This window comes from Callithrix jacchus, chromosome 22 (genome assembly GCF_049354715.1).
Source record: "Callithrix jacchus isolate 240 chromosome 22, calJac240_pri, whole genome shotgun sequence".
In the NCBI taxonomy this organism is placed as follows: Eukaryota; Metazoa; Chordata; class Mammalia; order Primates; family Cebidae; genus Callithrix; species Callithrix jacchus.
In genome coordinates, this window is record NC_133523.1 from 41,341,584 (window position 1) to 41,358,375 (window position 16,792).

Sequence of the window (16,792 nt, forward strand, 5' to 3'; positions counted from 1 at the left end):
CACGGAGAGCCACAGCTGGCAAAGTGATGCACCCGTGGCCCCGGGACTGCATTCTCCTCGGCAACCACATCTCTTGCAGTCATTTTGCAGCTCCCTGTAGTTAAGAGGTGGCGTCTAGGCCAGGTATGGTGGCTCACGGCTGTAATCCCAGCATCTGGGAGGCTTCCCAGTAGCTGAAACTGCAGGTGTGCACCACCAAGCCCAAGCAATGCTTGCTTTTGTACAGATGGGGTCTCACTGTTGCCCAGGCTGGTCTTGAACTCCTGGCCTTAAGTGATCTGCTCACCTTGGCTTCCCACATGGTTGAGATTACTAATTACAGGCCAATTAGTATTCTTATTCGGGGTTCATGAGCTTCAAACTGGTGAGAATTTGAAATCTTGGAACAGACACAAAAACTCCAGTTGGTGGCTTTGTGTTTTTAAGACTTTATCATTAAAAAAAAGAAGAAGTTAGAGAGGGGAGGCGGGGGGACAGGAGGGTGAAGGAATCTCTCCAAAATGTCGGATCCGGGCAGCCCTCCTTCCCTGGCTGCCCAGCCACCCCCGTCCCTTCTCTGTCCTGGCGGTGAGGACCCAGCTGCCATCTTCCGGGGACCAAGGCCCAGGAGTCCAGCGCGCGTCCCAGGCAGAGGTGAAGGCAGAAGTGGGGCTCGGGGCCTGGAGGCCTTGTTGGTGTCCTTGAGAGCCCCTCGGATGGGCAATCAGGCCCCCATGTCCCAGCAGGGCCCCGGGGAGGTAGGCGTTGAGTGGAGGAGCCTTTGGAGGTGGGGTCCTGAAGCCGGAGGACCAGGTGGGAACCAGAGCCAGTGTGAGGCTGGTGGCCACAGTGGGTCTGTGGAGAGGGGAGGAGAGGCCAAGTCAGGAGCAAGCAGGGGGCCTGGCCCCACCCCAGCCCGCTGTGCAGCCCTCATCGCACCAATGTGAGGGGGACACAGAGTGGCTGGCGGGGAAGATGCAGGAATGTGGGAGGGTCACAGAGACAAGAGATGCAGAGGTGAGAAAGAGGGAGACAGAGAATCAGAGCAGAGGTGAGGGTGGGAGAGAGACCCAGAGACAGAGAGACAGAGAACAGCAAGGAGAGACAGGCCGAGTGGGACAGAGAGACCTGGAGGGGTCAGAGAGGGCGACGTGGGGAGAAAGAGAAGCAGTCATACAGAAACAGACAAATGGAGAGACGGAGAGAGAGAGAGGAGGGTGGGCGCAGTGGCTCACACCTGTAACCACAGCACCTTGGGAGGCAGAGGCAGGGGGATTGCTTGAGCCCAGGAGTTCAAGACCAGCCTGGGGAACAAAGCAAGACCCCCGTCTCTACAAAAATAAAATAAACGTTAGCCACATATGATGACGCATGCTAGTGGTCTTAGCTACTTGGGAGGCTGAGGCCAGAGGACTGCTTAACCAGTGAGGTGGAGGCTACGGTGAGCCATGATTGCACAATGCACCCCAGCCTGGGTGACAGGGAGAGATCCTCTCTCTAAAAACAGAAAGACAAGGGAGAAGACAGCAGTGGAGAGACAGAGAAGTGGAGAAGAGAGCCCAGGGGGTGGCCAGGCCATGGGTGAGAAGCCCCCTCAATGACTACTGAGCTGTCCCTGACCCTCTTCCCAGACCATCCCCACACACGCTTGAGCATGCCAGTGCTGAGTCACCCACTGCCCTACCTGGCCTGGACACTCCTGCCTGTCTCTTCTTCCTAGGCTCGGCCTCCAGCACCCGCCTCCACACCCACGCCCTGGGCAGGCCTCCGCTCTCATCCCCGGGGCCTTTCTGCTGACCCTGAATTCATTACCCACCTGCCCGGCCACCTGCCTCAACCCAGCCCATGGAGAACTTCCTCCTTGTGTGCAGGGGGCCGGGGCTGTCTCACAGCCATGAGATTTCCAAGCTCTCCTGACCTTGGCACATGCTATTTCCTCTACAGACACTCCTCTCCTACCTCACTCCTCCCAGTCTCCTGGTCTGGCCTCCGAAGTCCTCTCCTCCAGGCAGCCCTCCCTAAATCCTCCAGTCTGGGTCAGATGCCCCCTCTTCCAGGAAGCCCTCTCTGAACACCTCCCCCAATCCCAGGTCCAACACCTGCCGCTGTGAGCTCCTACGCTTCCTGGGCTTCCCCATCCCAGTGCTGCCCATTCTGGATCATCACCATCTGGGGATGGGTCTGTCCCCTTCACTGGACTTTGTGCCCCAGGAGGGCAGGGCTGGGGCTGTCATGGACACTGTTGTGTCCCAAACATCACCCAGCACAGGGCTGGGCACAGAGGGGCTCAGGGGATGGATGAACAGACGGATGCTAAACTAAGGAGTCAGGACTTTGTCCAGATGGAACTAGGGAGCCACAAATGGTTTAATCCATAGAGAGTCAAACTCTGATCTGTGCTTTGGAAACTCCAGGCTGCCTCCCCACCCTGGGCCTTTGCACATGCTGTTCTCTCTGCTTTTGTGAGCAGGGTACACCTGTGCAGTGACCTCTTCTCTCTGAACCTCGGTTTTCTCATCTGTGAAATGAAAATTAGGCAACAGTCTTTTCCTTTCGGAGTTGTGGTAAAGACTAAATGAGAAGATGCTCTAAAGTGCTGCCATCATACCAGGCCACAGGAGACTCATGGCCTGGGAGAGTCAAATGATGCCCCCCTCCTAACACTATCCCCCACTCTGCCCGGTGGACTCCTATTCATCCTTCAGGGCCCCATCCAGAAGCCACTTCCTCTGGGAAGTCTTCCCTGATACCCCATTCCCTCCTATGGGAAAACTATGTTTTACTGTTTGAGCACTTGCACTGGATTGTCACTAAGGTTGCCAACTTCCCCACAAGAACAGAATCTTCTCAAGATCCAGACCCTACCTGAGGCATGTCAGAAGGGAATGAAGGCTCAATTTACGTTTGGAGATATATCATAGATGGATGGGTGTAGGGATGGACGGGTGTAGGGATGGATGGGTGTATGGATGGACAGGTACAGGGATGGATGGGTGTAGGGATGGACAGGTGTATGGATGGACGGGTGTAGGGATGGATGGGTGTAGGGATGGACGGGTGTAGGGATGGACGGGTGTAGGGATGGACGGGTGTAGGGATGGATGGGTGTATGGATGGACGGGTGTATGAATGGATGGGTGTAGGGATGGAAGGTGTAGGGATGGATGAGTGTAGGGACAGACGGGTACAGGGACGGATGGATTGATGGATGGTGGATGGTGGGTGGTGGGTGGGTGGATATATGAATAATGGGATGTGTGAGTGGACGGACGGGTGCGTTGATGGGCAGATGGGAGGATGCCTGGGTAGGGAGGTTTGTGGGTGGTTGGTCAGCGTGGACATAGATGGATGAGTGGATTGGTGAGAGGATAGATGGATGGGGTGAGTGGGTGAACGTGTGGCTGGATGGGTAGTGCATGGGTAGGGGAAAGGACTAGGTTTGGATGGATGGATTGCAGGTGGACGAGTAATGGATGGATAATGACATGGACAGATGAGTGAGTGGGTAGATGAATGAATAGATGGAGGAGAGAAAAGGGGTTGGAGGGAGGGAAACATCTTCCCATCAAGCCTCAGAAAACCCGCAGTGCAGGGACCCAGGCTGGCCGTGCTCTGGGTGTGCCCACTCTTGGAGTCCTGAGGTCTTATGGAGGTTTGAGAATTGCACAGTCCCTAGCCCCCGGACACTCACGCCTCTATAGATAATGCCATTCTCCTTCCAAGTTCAAACTCATCCCCACTGATCCTGGAAGACAAAAAAAGGAGGGTCAGTGGGTCCTTCAGAGACACCCCAGCTGCCTCTAAGTCTCCCCCACCTCTTCCTTCACCAGGCGATCCCTCTACCAGGATAGACTGAGTCATCTTTTAAGGTGCTGGCCGTTTAAGAAAAAAATGAAGCCTTCCAAGGTGGTGGGCTTGAAGTCTGGAAGAAGTGAGGTTGTAAGGAAAAGGTGGGAGACCAGGAAATCTGCCTAGGAAATCCCCGCTAGGCAAGTGACACTATTCCGCTTCAATTGAATCTCAGGTGGGGGCGTTTTTGTTTCAGAGGTGGGGGCCAGGGGCGGAGGGGCGGGGCCTGGTGCAGGGGCAGGGCCTAGATAAGGGGGCAGGGCTTACCCGGAGGCCGGACGGCCACGTGTGACTGTGTCTCGGTGTAGCCCCCGATGGGCTGGCCCTCTGGGCTGAAGGCTGCACTCTGCCCTGCGAAGGGGGTTGGGAGGTGCAGGCTAAGCCTCAGGAAGCCTGGGGCCCGGCTTGGACGCCCTCCTAAGAACCCCAGGCTCTCTGTCCCCGCCTTCCCCCTGTACCTGTGCGGTTGGATTGATCGATCATCGGTTGCACGATGCGTCTCCGGGCGTTAATGAACCTGAGAGGCGGTCAAGGAAACGGAGGGTGGTGAAAAGAGGGAGTGGGAGAGGGGCCTAGACGAACACAGAGCAGGCTGGGCAGAAAGGACCGCAGCGGGAGAGGCAGGGCGGGGCGAGCAGGGGCAGAGGCTTCGCGGGGCTGGGGGCCTCCGTCAGTACCGCGGACAGCGCTCGGGCTCCCGCCCCCGGCCGGCCCGCGGGCCCTCCCGGGCCACTCACCAGTTGTTGACTTGCAGGATGGTGAGCCCTGTGTCCTGCGCCAGCTGTTTCTTCTGCTCCTCCGACGGGTACGGGTGCTGCGGCCACCAGCAAGAGTCACTCTGCCTGCCTGGCCGGCCGCGGTCTGAACCCCAGTCTTTCCCACCGGGGTCCCGAGGATGGGGCGCCCAGGCCCAGGCAGACGTCGGGAGAGCTGGCGCGTCTGAGCATCTCTGCGCTCCCCAGGATGGAGGCCAAGCGAGCCCCAGACTTGGGGCAATTACATGCCTGCGAGCCCCCGCCTCTTCCAGCAAGTTAATTGGCCAGCTCTGATTAGAGAGACCGTGTTGGGGGAGGGGGCTTCACTGGCGTCGGGCAGGGGAGCAAAGCCCAGACCCTCCCTTTCTAAATCTGTCAGAGTCTGTGTGGGCCTCTCCCCATCCATTTCTTTCTCTTTTTTTTTTTTGAAACAGGGTCGGTCTCCCTCTGTCACTCAGGCTGGAATGCAGTGGTATCTTCATGGCTCACTACAGCCTCAGCCTTCCTGGGTCAATCAATCCTCCGGCCTCAGCCTCCTGAGTAGCTGGGGTCATAGGTGTGCGCTACCATGCCTGGCTAATTTTTTTTTTTTTAGAGATAGGGTCTTACTATGTTGCCCAGGCTGGTCTCAAACTCCTGGGCTCAAGCGATCCTCCTGCCTTGGCCTCCCAAAGTGCTGGGATTACAGGTGTGAGCCACTGTTTCTGGCCCTCCATTTATCATTTATCTCTTTGTGGCTCTCACATTCTCTGTCTCTCTCTCTCTCTCTCTCTCTCTGGGATTCAGTCCCTCCCTGCCTCCAAGTCTCTGTTTTGTCTCTGTCCCTCTATGACTCAGCCTCTCCCTGTCTCTATCTTGCTCTGACTTGGTCCTCCCCAAATCTCCGTGTCCCTCTGTTCCTGGCTCTGTTTTTCTCCTCTGTCCTTGAGGCAGTGTGGTGAACTGGTTAAGGCCAGACTGCCTGCCTTTGAATCCACTTCTGGCTGTGTGACCTTATGCAAGTCTCCTAACCTCTTTGTTCCTCCATCTCCTATCTGCTAGATGGAGATAACAGCAGCCCCTCCCTCCAAGGGTATATTGGGTGGATGACTGATGGGTGGGTTAATTGATGGATGGATGATTCGTGGGACGGATTTAGTGAGTGAAGTGTCCCGAGCAGCACCTGCACACAGGTGGCACTCACTCCTGCTGGCTCCTGTCACAATTCTCCACGTCTGTGAGAGTCTCTCGAAAAATTTCCTGCTGCCTCAGTGTCCCATTTCTGGGTATCTCTGGGGTCCCAGTCTCTGTGGCCCACCCTCCTCCATCTCCCCACGCCCACCCTGCACCCGGGCAGCAGGGTTCTCACCGAGAGGTGCTGGAACAACCAGGCTCGCATGATGTTGGTGGCCACCTTGGGGAAGATCCCCCTCTTCTTGTTCCGCCGTCGCTCCTGGTCCAAGTCCTCACCTTCCTCACCAGAACTGGGAGAGGCTATGCTGGTGTCCAGCGTGTCTCCTGAGGGAGAGCAGTGAAGAGTGGGGGACGAGAGGGCCCCAGAACTCTCCCCTAAGACACCACTCCACACCCCCGGCATCTCTGCCCCTCTGGAAGTCCTCCCTGTGATCTACCTTCAATCCTCTAGTTGACTTTCCTGTTTGCCCTCCACCTCCTAAGATTCTCACCTTGGTCACTGGAGTTGTCACCACTCTGGGAGGCCAGGCCCCCACTGGATGGACCTGGGGTCCCCAAATGTACAGACCCGCTGTCCTCGTGGTCTCGAATCCATATATTATTCTATAAAACAAGAGTCAGAAGTTAGTGCCAAGGCTTGGGGCATGGGCTCTGGAGCTAGGACTGCTGGATGGGAAGTCAGTCACTGCCTCCTTCCTGGCTGTGTGATCTCAGACAAGTCATGTCCCTTCTCTGAGCCTCCGTTTCCTTTCTTGGAAAATGAAGGACAGGATGGGGCACAGTGGCTCATGCCTGTTATACCAGCACTTTGGGAGGCCAAGGATCACCTGAAGTCAGGAGTTCAAGACCAGCCTGACCAACATGGTGAAACCCTGTCTCCACTAAAAATACAAAAAATTAGCCGGGCATGCTGGCAGCTGCCTGTAATCCCAGCTACTCGGGAGGCTGAAACGGGAGAATTGCTTGAACCTGGGAGGCGGAGGTTGCAGTGAGCCAAGATGGCACCAAGGCACTCCAGCCTAGCCTGGGCACCAAAGTGAAACTCCGTCTCAAAAAAAAAAAGGAAAAGAAACACAAAATGGACAATAATATTCCTAACGGAGTGTAGGCAGTATTCAACAATGAGTTCATTACACAGAAGCTCAAACAAGATGACCTTACACCTTCTATGGCATCTTATCTAAAATCCTTGGGGCCACGCCTATAATCCCAGTACTTTGGGAGGCTGAGGCAGGCGGATCACAAGGTCAAGACATCAAGACCATCCTGGCCAATGTGGTGAAACCCTGTCTCTACTAAAAATACAAAAATTAGCTGGGGGTGGTGGCAGGCACCTGTAATCCCAGCTAGTTGGGAGGCTGAGGCAGCAGAATCGCTTGAAACCGGGAGGCGGAGGTTGCAGTGAGCCGAGATTAGGCCACTGCGCTCCAGCTGGTGACAGAGCAAGACCCTGTCTGTCTCAAAAAAAAAAAAAAAAAATTCTTGGGGCCAGAAGTGTCTCAGGATTCGGAAAATTTCACATTTTATTTTTATTTTGAGACAGTGTCTCACTCTGTTATCCAGGCCGGAGTGTAGTTACATGATCTAGGCTAACTGCAGCCCCTGCCTCCTTGGTTCAAGCGATTCTCGTGCCTCAGTCTCCCGAGCAGCCAAGTAGCTGGGGTTACAGGCGCCCACCACAACTGGCTAATTTTTGTATTTTTAGTAGAGACGTTTCACCATGATGGTCAGGCTGTTCTTTAACTCCTGGGCTCAAGCAATCTACCTGCCTCTGCCTCCCAAAGTGCTGGGGTGACAGGCGTGAGCCACCGCACCCCTCCCATTTCACATTTTTACACCATGCAGTTCGCAACAGCAAGCATCGCAGGCGCAGGCTGGGTCTGGGGCACAACCTCGTCATCAGACTCATTCACATTTCTACAGCAACACGGAAGAATATTTAACTACGTGGCATGTATAAAGACTGTAACTAGCCCCTCATTAGTTCAGGTCAGCTTTTGCTGCCAAATGAGTTTGCACTAAATTTATGGGATAAAATCCAAAATTTTCAGTTTCAGAGATTTTGAGGTCTCAGATTTGTAGCTAAGGGGGTCTGGGGCTGTATTCTCTTTTTCTTCTTTTTTTTTTTTTTTTTCCTTTTGAGATGGAGTCTTGCCTTGTCACCCAGGCTGGAGTGCAATGGAACGATCTCGGCTCATGGCAACCTCTGCCTTCTGGGTTCAAGTGATTCTCCTGCCTCAGACTCCTGAGTAGCTTCAAATACAAGTGCGTGCCACCACGCCTGGCTAATTTTTTGTATCTTTAGTAGAGATGGGGTTTCACCACGTTGGCCACGCTGGTCTGGAACTCCTGACCTTGTCATCTGCCTACCTTGGCCTCTCAAAGTGCTGGGATTATAGGTGTGAGCCACCACGCCTGCCCTTATCTTTTGAGACAGAGTCTTGCTCTGTTACCTAGACAGGAGCGCAGTGTTGAAATTTTAGCTCTCTGCAGCTTCAAACTCCTGGGCTCAAGCAATCCTCCCACCTTGGCCTCCCAAGTAGCCGGGACTACAGGTACGCCTGGCTGATTTTTCTTATGTTTTCTGGAGATGGCATTTAACGATGTTGGTCCACACTGCTCTTGAACTCCAGGGTTCAAACGATCCTCCTGCCTCGACTTCCCAAAGTGCTGCGATTACAAGTGTGAAGCCACGATGCTCAGCCTCGTATTTTCTTTATCCAAATTCCAGCACACCTTGAGGAACTCGACAACATGTTAGGGTTACCCTGCACCCCTGCTCTGTGCCCCAGGAGGTCAGCTCACCCACACGGGGTTACCCTGCACCCCTGCTCTGTGCCCCAGGAGGTCAGCTCACCCACATGGGGTTACCCTGCACCCCTGCTCTGTGCCCCAGGAGGTCAGCTCACCCACATGGGGTTATCCTGCACCCCTGCTCTGTGCCCCAGGAGGTCAGCTCACCCACATGGGGTTACCCTGCACCCCTGCTCTGTGCCCCAGGAGGTCAGCTCACCCACATGGGGTTACCCTGCACTCCTGCTCTGTGCCCCAGGTCAGCTCACCTACATGGGGTTACCCTGTACCCCTGCTCTGTGCCCCAGGAGGTCAGCTCACCCACATGGGGTTACCCTGCACTCCTGCTCTGTGCCCCAGGTCAGCTCACCCACATGGGGTTACCCTGCACTCCTGCTCTGTGCCCCAGGTCAGCTCATCCACATGGGGTTACCCTGCACTCCTGCTCTGTGCCCCAGGAGGTCAGCTCACCCACACGGGGTTACCCTGCACCCCTGCTCTGTGCCCCAGGAGGTCAGCTCACCCACACGGGGTTACCCTGCACCCCTGCTCTGTGCCCCAGGAGGTCAGCTCACCCACATGGGGTTACCCTGCACTCCTGCTCTGTGCCCCAGGTCAGCTCACCCACATGGGGTTACCCTGCACCCCTGCTCTGTGCCCCAGGAGGTCAGCTCACCCACATGGACTGCAGCAAGAATTCTTCGTTTTTCAGTTTAAGGCTGGGTTTTAATCTAAAACCACCTGGCAGATTGAACCCAACCTTAAACTGAAAAACTGTGTTCTTCTACCAAAATTCTCAGCCACTGTCAATCACTCTGCTCCTCTCTCTGGTTCTGGTGACCATTCCCTCTCCCATCCTCCTTCTTTTTTTGGAGACAGAGTCTCACTCTGTCACCCAGACTGGAGTGCGGTGGCGTGATCTTGGCTCACTGCAACCTCCACCTCCCGGGTTCAAGCGATTCTCCTGCATCAGCCTCCTGAGAAGCTGGGATTACAGACGCAAGCCATCACGTCCAGCTAATTTTGTATGTTTTTGTAGAAACGGGGTCTCACTATGTTCCCCAGGCTGGTCTCAAACCCTTGGGCTCAAACGGTCCATCCACCTGGCCTCCCTAAGTGCTGGGATTACAGGCATGAGCCACCGCTCCCAGCCATCACCAGGGGCTACATTTTTCTGTTTGTGACTGTAGTTTGAGGGTTTGGTTGTCTCATCTGTCACACTGCTGTGATTCCTGTGCAAGTAAGTAGAAGCCTCTGCGACTTGGCCGGGCGCGGTGGCTCACGCCCACCACTTTGGGAGGCTGAGGAGGGCAGATCACTTGAGGTCAGGAGTTCAACACCAGCCTGGACAACATGGTGAAACCCTGTCTCTACTAAAAACACAAAACTTAGCCAGTGTGGTAGCGGGTGCCTATAGTCCTAGATAGGAGACTGAGGCAGAAGAATTGCTTGAACATGGGATGCAGAGGTTGCAGTGAGCTGAGATCACACCATTGCACTCCAGTCTAGGTGACAAAGGAGGCTCCATCTCAAAAAAAAAAAAAAGTCCGAGGCTCCAGGACTATGGGTGTGTCTGGCCGCGGGGGGGGTCATCACGTGCGTGTATCTGAGGCTGTGTGGGGTGTGTGTGTGCATGTGCTGTGAAGATGTCACTGCCAGGTGTGCCGGCAGCAGGACTGCATGGGTGTGGCTCTCGTGTGACTTTGGGATCCACACGGCTGTCCCGTGTGTGTTTGCTGTCTGGTGTCCTAAGTGGATAAAACTAGTCAGGCTCCGTTGGACACGGTGCCACCTCGTTGCGTTGCTGGGTTTGATTCTGTGCGGCTGCATCTGAGCCTGTGAGTCTATTTCCAAGTCTGTGTGGATGAGTGGTGTGTGTGTGTGATCTCGGCTGCAGCCCAACTGTTACGTGGCCAGGATCACGTGTGTGCAAGAGGGCACCATGGCCAGTCTGGGCCCAAGCGTGCTTGCATCTGAGTTCGACGGGCAGTGCCTGGAGCTGTCTGGCTCTGTCTCCATCTGTGTGGCTGTTGTGTGGCTGAAGCGGGTGTGCGTATGTGGTGGACACACACGTGCTTGAGAGTGGGGTGTGGAATGCAGCCGTGTGTTCCATGCTGCTGCCGTACAGCTGGGATGTGTGTGTGAGTTGGTGGTAAATGCTGCATCTGGCTGTGAGTGGAAATGGCTGTTGCTGAGTTGGTGTGGCCATGTGTGGACCTGTGTGGATGTAGCGGAGTCTGTGGGTGGCGCCTGCAGCCGCTGGGGTGTGTGTGTCTGTCCCCATCTGCATGGCTGTGGTGTAGTGGCTGTGGGGCTGTTTGCCAACGTGTGCCCCGTGATCAGGCCAACCATGGCCCCATCTGAAGCTGTGTGGTGCGTGTGTGCCCTCCTGCGGGGTCCAGGCATGGCAGTGGCTGCAGGGTGCTGCCTGGCACCCACCCAGGGCCCACCTGGTCTGGGAGGCTGGGGCAGGAGGCGGGGTAGTCCTCAAAGTCCTCCCTGCAGCTGCTGTCCCGGTCCTCGATGACCAGGTCGATGGGCATCTTTCCCTTGAGGCAGGTGATGTAGCGGTGACAGAAGTTGTCGCACAGGTCGTGGACCTGGGGGGGCACCGGGGTACTGGGGGGGCCACCCAGGGGCGCAGGGCTGGGGTACATAGGGCTGGGGGAGGCATTCTGCTTCAACTCCGGTGGGGAGAGAGCTAGAAGGTCGGGGGTGGAGGTGACGAGAGAGGGTGGGATGGGGGGGTCAAGCAAGGGGATGGGTGTGTGTGGGGGGGTGAGACGCACTCACCTTCTCCAGCTCCAGCAGGTGGAACCGTAGCACTTGGATGGCCTGGATCATCTGAAAACAGGGATGGGAGGTGAGGGGAGACAGAGGGAATCGGGGGAAGGGAGCAGGGAGGAAGGAGGAGGAGGAAGAGAGGAGAGACAGAGAAACAGAAGAGTGAGGACAACAAAGTCAGCAGGAGCAGGGGGAGAGAGAACAGAGACGTGGCCAGAGCAAAGGAAAGAGCGGGCGTTAGAGTGAGAGGGAGGGATGAGGAAAGAGAAACAAGAGGAGAAAAAGGGCCCATCACCAGGGCAAGGACAGAGGTGAGCCCAGTGGTCCCTCGGCACTACCACTTCCGCCTGCTGGCCCCCAGCTCCAGGCCCACCCCCCGACCCGCTGCAAGCCACATTTCCCCGAGCCCTTTGCCAAAGCGTTTGGCCAATAGGAAGCCCTGGCAAGAGCTTGGGGAGCAAAGGACAGGAGAAGCCAGGCTGTTTCCCCTCCTTTCTTCTTTGTCTTCTTCTTTTTATTATTCTTGTTTTTAGATATGGAGTCTCAGTCTTGTCACCCAGGCTGGAGTGCCGTGGCACAATCTCAGCTCAGTGCAACCTCCGCCTCCCAAGTTCAAGCGATTCTCCTGCCTTAGTCTCCCAAGTAGCTGGGATTACAGGTGTACACCACACCCCGCTAATTAAATGTTTTTGCAGAGATGGGGTCTCACTACGTTGCCCAGGTTGCTTTTGATCCCTGGCACACTCAAACTATCTCCTGGCCGTGGCCTCCCGAAGTGCTGTGGTTCCAGGCCCGAGCAGCCGCACCCGCCTCCTCTCCTTGGGCGGCGGTGCCCATCCTTGCTTCGGTGTGGGTGCTGTTTCCCTGACGATGGAACATCGGACACTTTTTGAGCCCTATTCTGTGCCAGGTGCTGTCCCATGCACTTGAACTCGCTTTCACTCATTAAATCTCCACAGTCGGTCGGGCGCGGTGGCTCACGCCTGTAATCCCAGCACTTTGGGAGGCGGGCGGATCACGAGGTCAAGAGATTGAGATCATCCTGGCTAACCTGGTGAAACCCCCTCTCTACTAAAAATACAAAAATTAGTCCGGCGTGGTGGTGGGCACCTGTAATCGCAGCTACTCAGGAGGCTGAGGCAGGAGAATTGCTTGAACCCGGGAGGCGGAGGTTGCAGTGAGCCGAGATCGTGCCATTGCACTCCAGCCTGGGTGACAGTGTGAGGCTCCATCTCAAAAAAAAAAAAAATCCCCATAGCCGCCCTCCAAGACAGAAATTACTACCAGCCACACTTCACAGATGGGACGCTGAGCACTGAGTCCTGTAGCGCCACTTGCCTGGTCACAGAGCTGGGGAGTGGCAGAGCTGGGATTTGAACTCTGGCTGAGGGTCCTGTTCTCAGACTCTCAGGGACCACATGGCACGTGTGCAACAATCAATCATGGCTGTCTGGGGGCACGGACCAGGCGGCTCCTCTCTGTACCCCCTCAACCAACCCCGGGGACGGGGAGTCGGGACAGGAGACTGATGGGAAGGGGCGTAGGGGAGGGCCTGCATCTCTCTCACCAGATTGTCCAGTTCTGGGTTGGAGGAGAAGAGGGGCCTCTCCGAGCGAACCTGGGAGGGAAGAGAGAGGCAGGCAGGGGCAAGTTGCGCCTCCACCCGCCCCTCCTCGCTGGCTCTCCGGGTGGGTGCGTGGTGGGCGGGGGCACCCACCTGCTTGGCGAAGGCAGCAATGTCCTCGTTGAAGGAATCGGAGGAGCAGACGTCGCCGCCGGGGGGCGTCCCCACCCCAGCGCTGGCCCCGTCTCGGGGAGAGCAGGTAGCCAGTTCACATTTCTCAAAGACCAGGGCCAAGAGGGGGAAGAGCGGGTGTCTAGGGAGGCAGGAAAGGAGAGCAGTCAGGGGAGAGGGGGTGGATGGAGGGGCTGGGAGGGGGACAGGAGACCCTGAGGGGAGAGGAGACAGACACTTGTACACAGAGACACAAACAGACCCCAGGAAGTGAGGAAACAGAAAGACAGACAGGAGGACACACAGAGGACACACAGAGGACAGGAGCCTGCGTCCGCGACCCCCCCGCCCACCACCCGCTCACGCTCACCCGTAGATGTCATCCTTCTCCCTCTTCAGGCTGTCACTGTCCAGGCTGAGGGGCAGGGGCTGGGGAGGCCGGGGCGGGCCATAGGGCCCTGGTGCTGCGGGCACTGCCTCCAGGAAGCCAGCCAGGGCTTCTGGGCTATCTGCGATGCCTGGGTAGTGTGGCAGCTCATTGTACTGGGGGAAGGTGAGGAACAGGGAGCCTCAGGGAGAGGTCAGCACCCAGAGACTCGGCCGAGGAGCTTCTCCATCCTGGGACACAGGAGATGCCCCTCTGTGTCCCAGAAACCTGCCTCTGGTCCCCGAGTGTCTGAGCCCCACCCCTTTAAGCCCTCCAGGTCCCCTGGAGCTGTCTGGGTGGGAGTCAGAACCCCGTCCAGGCAGAATGTTGACATTCGGGCAGGAGGACCCAGAGGGAAAGACAGCAGGGTCTGGCTGGGAGGGAAGAGAGACGGAGAGAGGGAGAGAGCGGTGTGGGACGACAGAGGCAAGACAGACAGAGGGAGAGGGAGATGGTCAGCACCAACACCTTCCACAGGGACCGCTCCCACTGCTGTACACAGAGTACACATAGGAAGTCTCCCTGTCCACGGTTTCATTTCGCAGCTGTCAAATAGGCACGTCAGAGTATGTCTCAACACGTCACACCCCACTCACCACGTGAATCCACCACACACAGATACAGCCATACCACCAACCCACGTGCACACTCGTGTGTCAGTCACACCCCAATACACCCCCCACGTGCGCACACACACACACAGCCAACAGCAGGCACAGGAATGAATGTATGACTGAGACATTTAGCACACGAATGAATGAATGAATGAATGATTGAATGAGGCATTCGGCACCGGGCCTGGCTGGTGCTGTGAGCACTTGTTGCTGGAGAAGGTCACTCCGCACGGCCACAGAGACACACTTGCGTACCCAAGAGAAACACCATTAGTGTCCTGTCGTGACAGAACCTTGCGCCCGGGGAAGCCAGAGGCACCTTTCACCCATCAGGTCAAACCCTTTCCTCAGTGATGAAGACACGGAGGCTCAGAGAGGGAGCAGGACTTGCACACAGGAGGAGGCTGGGGCGTTCCTGCCTCCGACCCTCCCCCGGTCAGGCACCCTGGCTCGGTGGGCCCACTCTTTCCCTTTCCCTCTCCTAACTTCTCCTGCACCCTGAAGTTGAATCCAACCGCTCCCGCTCCCCGCGGCTCATGGCACACTCATCAAACACGGTCCTTACAGCCAACCCTGAACCCCCAAAGCAGGCTCGCACCTCCTCCTGTCTCCTGTCTCCATTCACATCCCTGGGGGGAGAGGCTCCCTGGGGCCAGCAGCCTGGTGAGCCCACCTCTTCCACCATGTCCCACTCCTAGCCCTGGAGGAGCAGGGGAGGCTTGGAACAAAAGTAGTCGGAAGAGAAGGATGGAAGAGGGAGGAAAGAGGGGGTGGTTGAGATGGAGAAGGAAGCCTAGGGACAGAGAGGAGAGATAAGGGGGGCAGAGAGGGGGGACAGAGAGGCAGAAAGAGGGGGCAGACCCAGGCAGAGAGAGGGGGACAAAGAGGCAGAGAGAGGGGGAAGACCCAGGCAGAGAGAGGGGGACAGAGAGGAAGAGAGAGGGGGAAGACCCAGGCAGAGAGAGGGGGACAGAGAGGCAGAGAGAGGGGGGAGACCTGGGGCAGAGAGAGGGGGACAGAGAGGCAGAAAGAGGGGGGAGACCCAGGCAGAGAGAGGGGGACAGAGGCAGAGAGAGTGGGACAGAGGCAGAAAGAAGTGGGAGACCCGAGACCCGGGGCAGGGAGAGGGAGACAGAGAGGCAGAAAGATGGGGGAGACTGGGGCAGGGAGGGGGAAGCTAAATCGTGGGGGAGGAGGTGGGGCCGAGGGGCAGGGAGAGGGGGCACTTGGGGGCAGAGAGGGTCACAGAGGGACTGGGAGAGAGGAGACCCAGGGGCAGAAGGAGGGGCAGAGACAGAGATGGTGGAGAGGACTGATGGACTGATGCAGGCCAGGCCGGAAAGGGGGGATGTAGGGACAGGGGGCGCGGGGTCCCCGCCCTGAGACCTACCCTCCGGGCCATGGGCTGAGGCCGGCGGCAGCTCCCGGGTCCCTCCAGAGCCTGGCCGTGGGGGAGGGCGCAGCCCGGGGCCGTAGCCCCCCACGGCCCGCGGAGCCGACGCCAGGGGGTGGGCAGGAGGCCGGGCGCGCGCCCCCCCACCCCCGCCGCCGTCAGCGGCAGGCGCTGGGCCGGGTGGGGGCTCCGTGCATGGACCCCGGCCCCGGCCCCGGCCCCCAGCGGGGGTCACGGCCAGGGACGCATCGCCGCCGGGACGGGGGCAGCAGGCGTGGGCGGGGCGCCCGAGACCCCCTCCCCGCCCCGCCCCGCCCTTCCCCGGCTCCGGGGGGAATCGAACCGGCCCGAGACGGACGGACCCGGGACCGTGGGGGGCGGGGGGCGGCCCGGGACAGCGCGGGGTCCGGCGGTGGCTGGGGGTGCTGGCGGCCGCGCTCCCTGCCCCGGGTCTCTCCCTCTCTGTGGTCACATCCGGAAGTTCCACGGTGGAGATGCTTAACCCACTGTCCGCCGGCGCGGCCGGGCGGGGCGGGGCGGGGCGGGGGCTGCGGGTTCCCTCCCTCCCCCCTGCTCCCCTGTCCCCTCCCCTCCTCCCCCTCCCCTTCCCCTCCCCCCACCTTCCTCCACCCTCCCCTTCCCCCCTCCCCTCCTCCCTCCCCCTTCCTTTCTCCTGTTTTCCCCCTCCTCCCTCCCGTCCCCCCTCCCCTCCCCTCCCCTCCCCTCCCCTCCCCTCCCCACTCCCCGTCCGCGCCCCGCCCTGCCTCGGTCCGGCCTCTCCCTGAGGCTTTTGTATTGGAGTCACCCGCCCGCCCCGGAGAGGCGTCCTCCCGACCCCCACCGCTCCCGCCTGGCTCGCTCCGGGCCGTGCTCCCCCCACCGCGCCCGGCTCTCCCTCTCCCCTGCCGGCCTCGGTCTCCCTCACCCCTTCTCTCTCTCCCCACTCTCCCTGTGTGTGTCTCTTTCTCTCCACCCCTGTCTCTTTTCTCTCTCATTTCCTTTCTCTGTTTTTTTCTGCTTCTCTCTCCTCCCACCTCTTCCCGCCTCTCTCCCCGTTTCTGTCTCTCCCTCAACCCCCCACCTCTCTCCCTGTTTCTCTCCTCTCTCCCCCTCCACCTCCCAGTCTGTCTCTCTTCCCCTCACCTGTTTCTCTCCTCCCCCCTCCACCCCTCCGTTTGTCTGACCCTCTCCCCCACCTCTCTGTCTCCCCTTACTTCTCTCTCCCCTCACCTCTCCCTATTTCTCTCTCCCCGTTTCTCTCCCCCTCACCTGTCTCTGTGCTCTCTGTCT

General features: G+C 58.1%; 1 protein-coding gene across 5 annotated transcripts; it reads right to left on the bottom strand.

Annotated features, from left to right (window-relative positions):
* Nucleotides 1-412: 412 nt before the first annotated feature.
* Nucleotides 413-15,968, bottom strand: MEIS3 (Meis homeobox 3). Of its 5 annotated transcripts, none has more exons than XM_035286121.3 (14): nucleotides 15,500-15,968; nucleotides 14,708-14,809; nucleotides 13,439-13,611; nucleotides 13,051-13,210; nucleotides 12,901-12,951; nucleotides 11,343-11,393; nucleotides 11,000-11,098; nucleotides 6,248-6,359; nucleotides 5,932-6,080; nucleotides 4,566-4,642; nucleotides 4,287-4,345; nucleotides 4,096-4,179; nucleotides 3,671-3,724; nucleotides 413-834 (listed from the first exon to the last, which is right to left on the bottom strand). In XM_035286121.3, exons 2-13 carry the CDS (start codon nucleotides 14,792-14,794, stop codon nucleotides 3,675-3,677), a joined length of 1,152 nt encoding a protein of 383 aa, XP_035142012.1. In that variant the 5' UTR covers nucleotides 14,795-14,809; nucleotides 15,500-15,968; the 3' UTR covers nucleotides 413-834; nucleotides 3,671-3,674. The 5 variants fall into 5 exon arrangements, with proteins under 5 accessions (XP_035142012.1, XP_035142011.1, XP_035142015.1 ...); XM_035286120.3 differs by having other exon boundaries at nucleotides 11,000-11,149; XM_035286124.3 differs by lacking the exon at nucleotides 14,708-14,809.
* Between the last annotated feature and the right edge of the window lie 824 nt (nucleotides 15,969-16,792).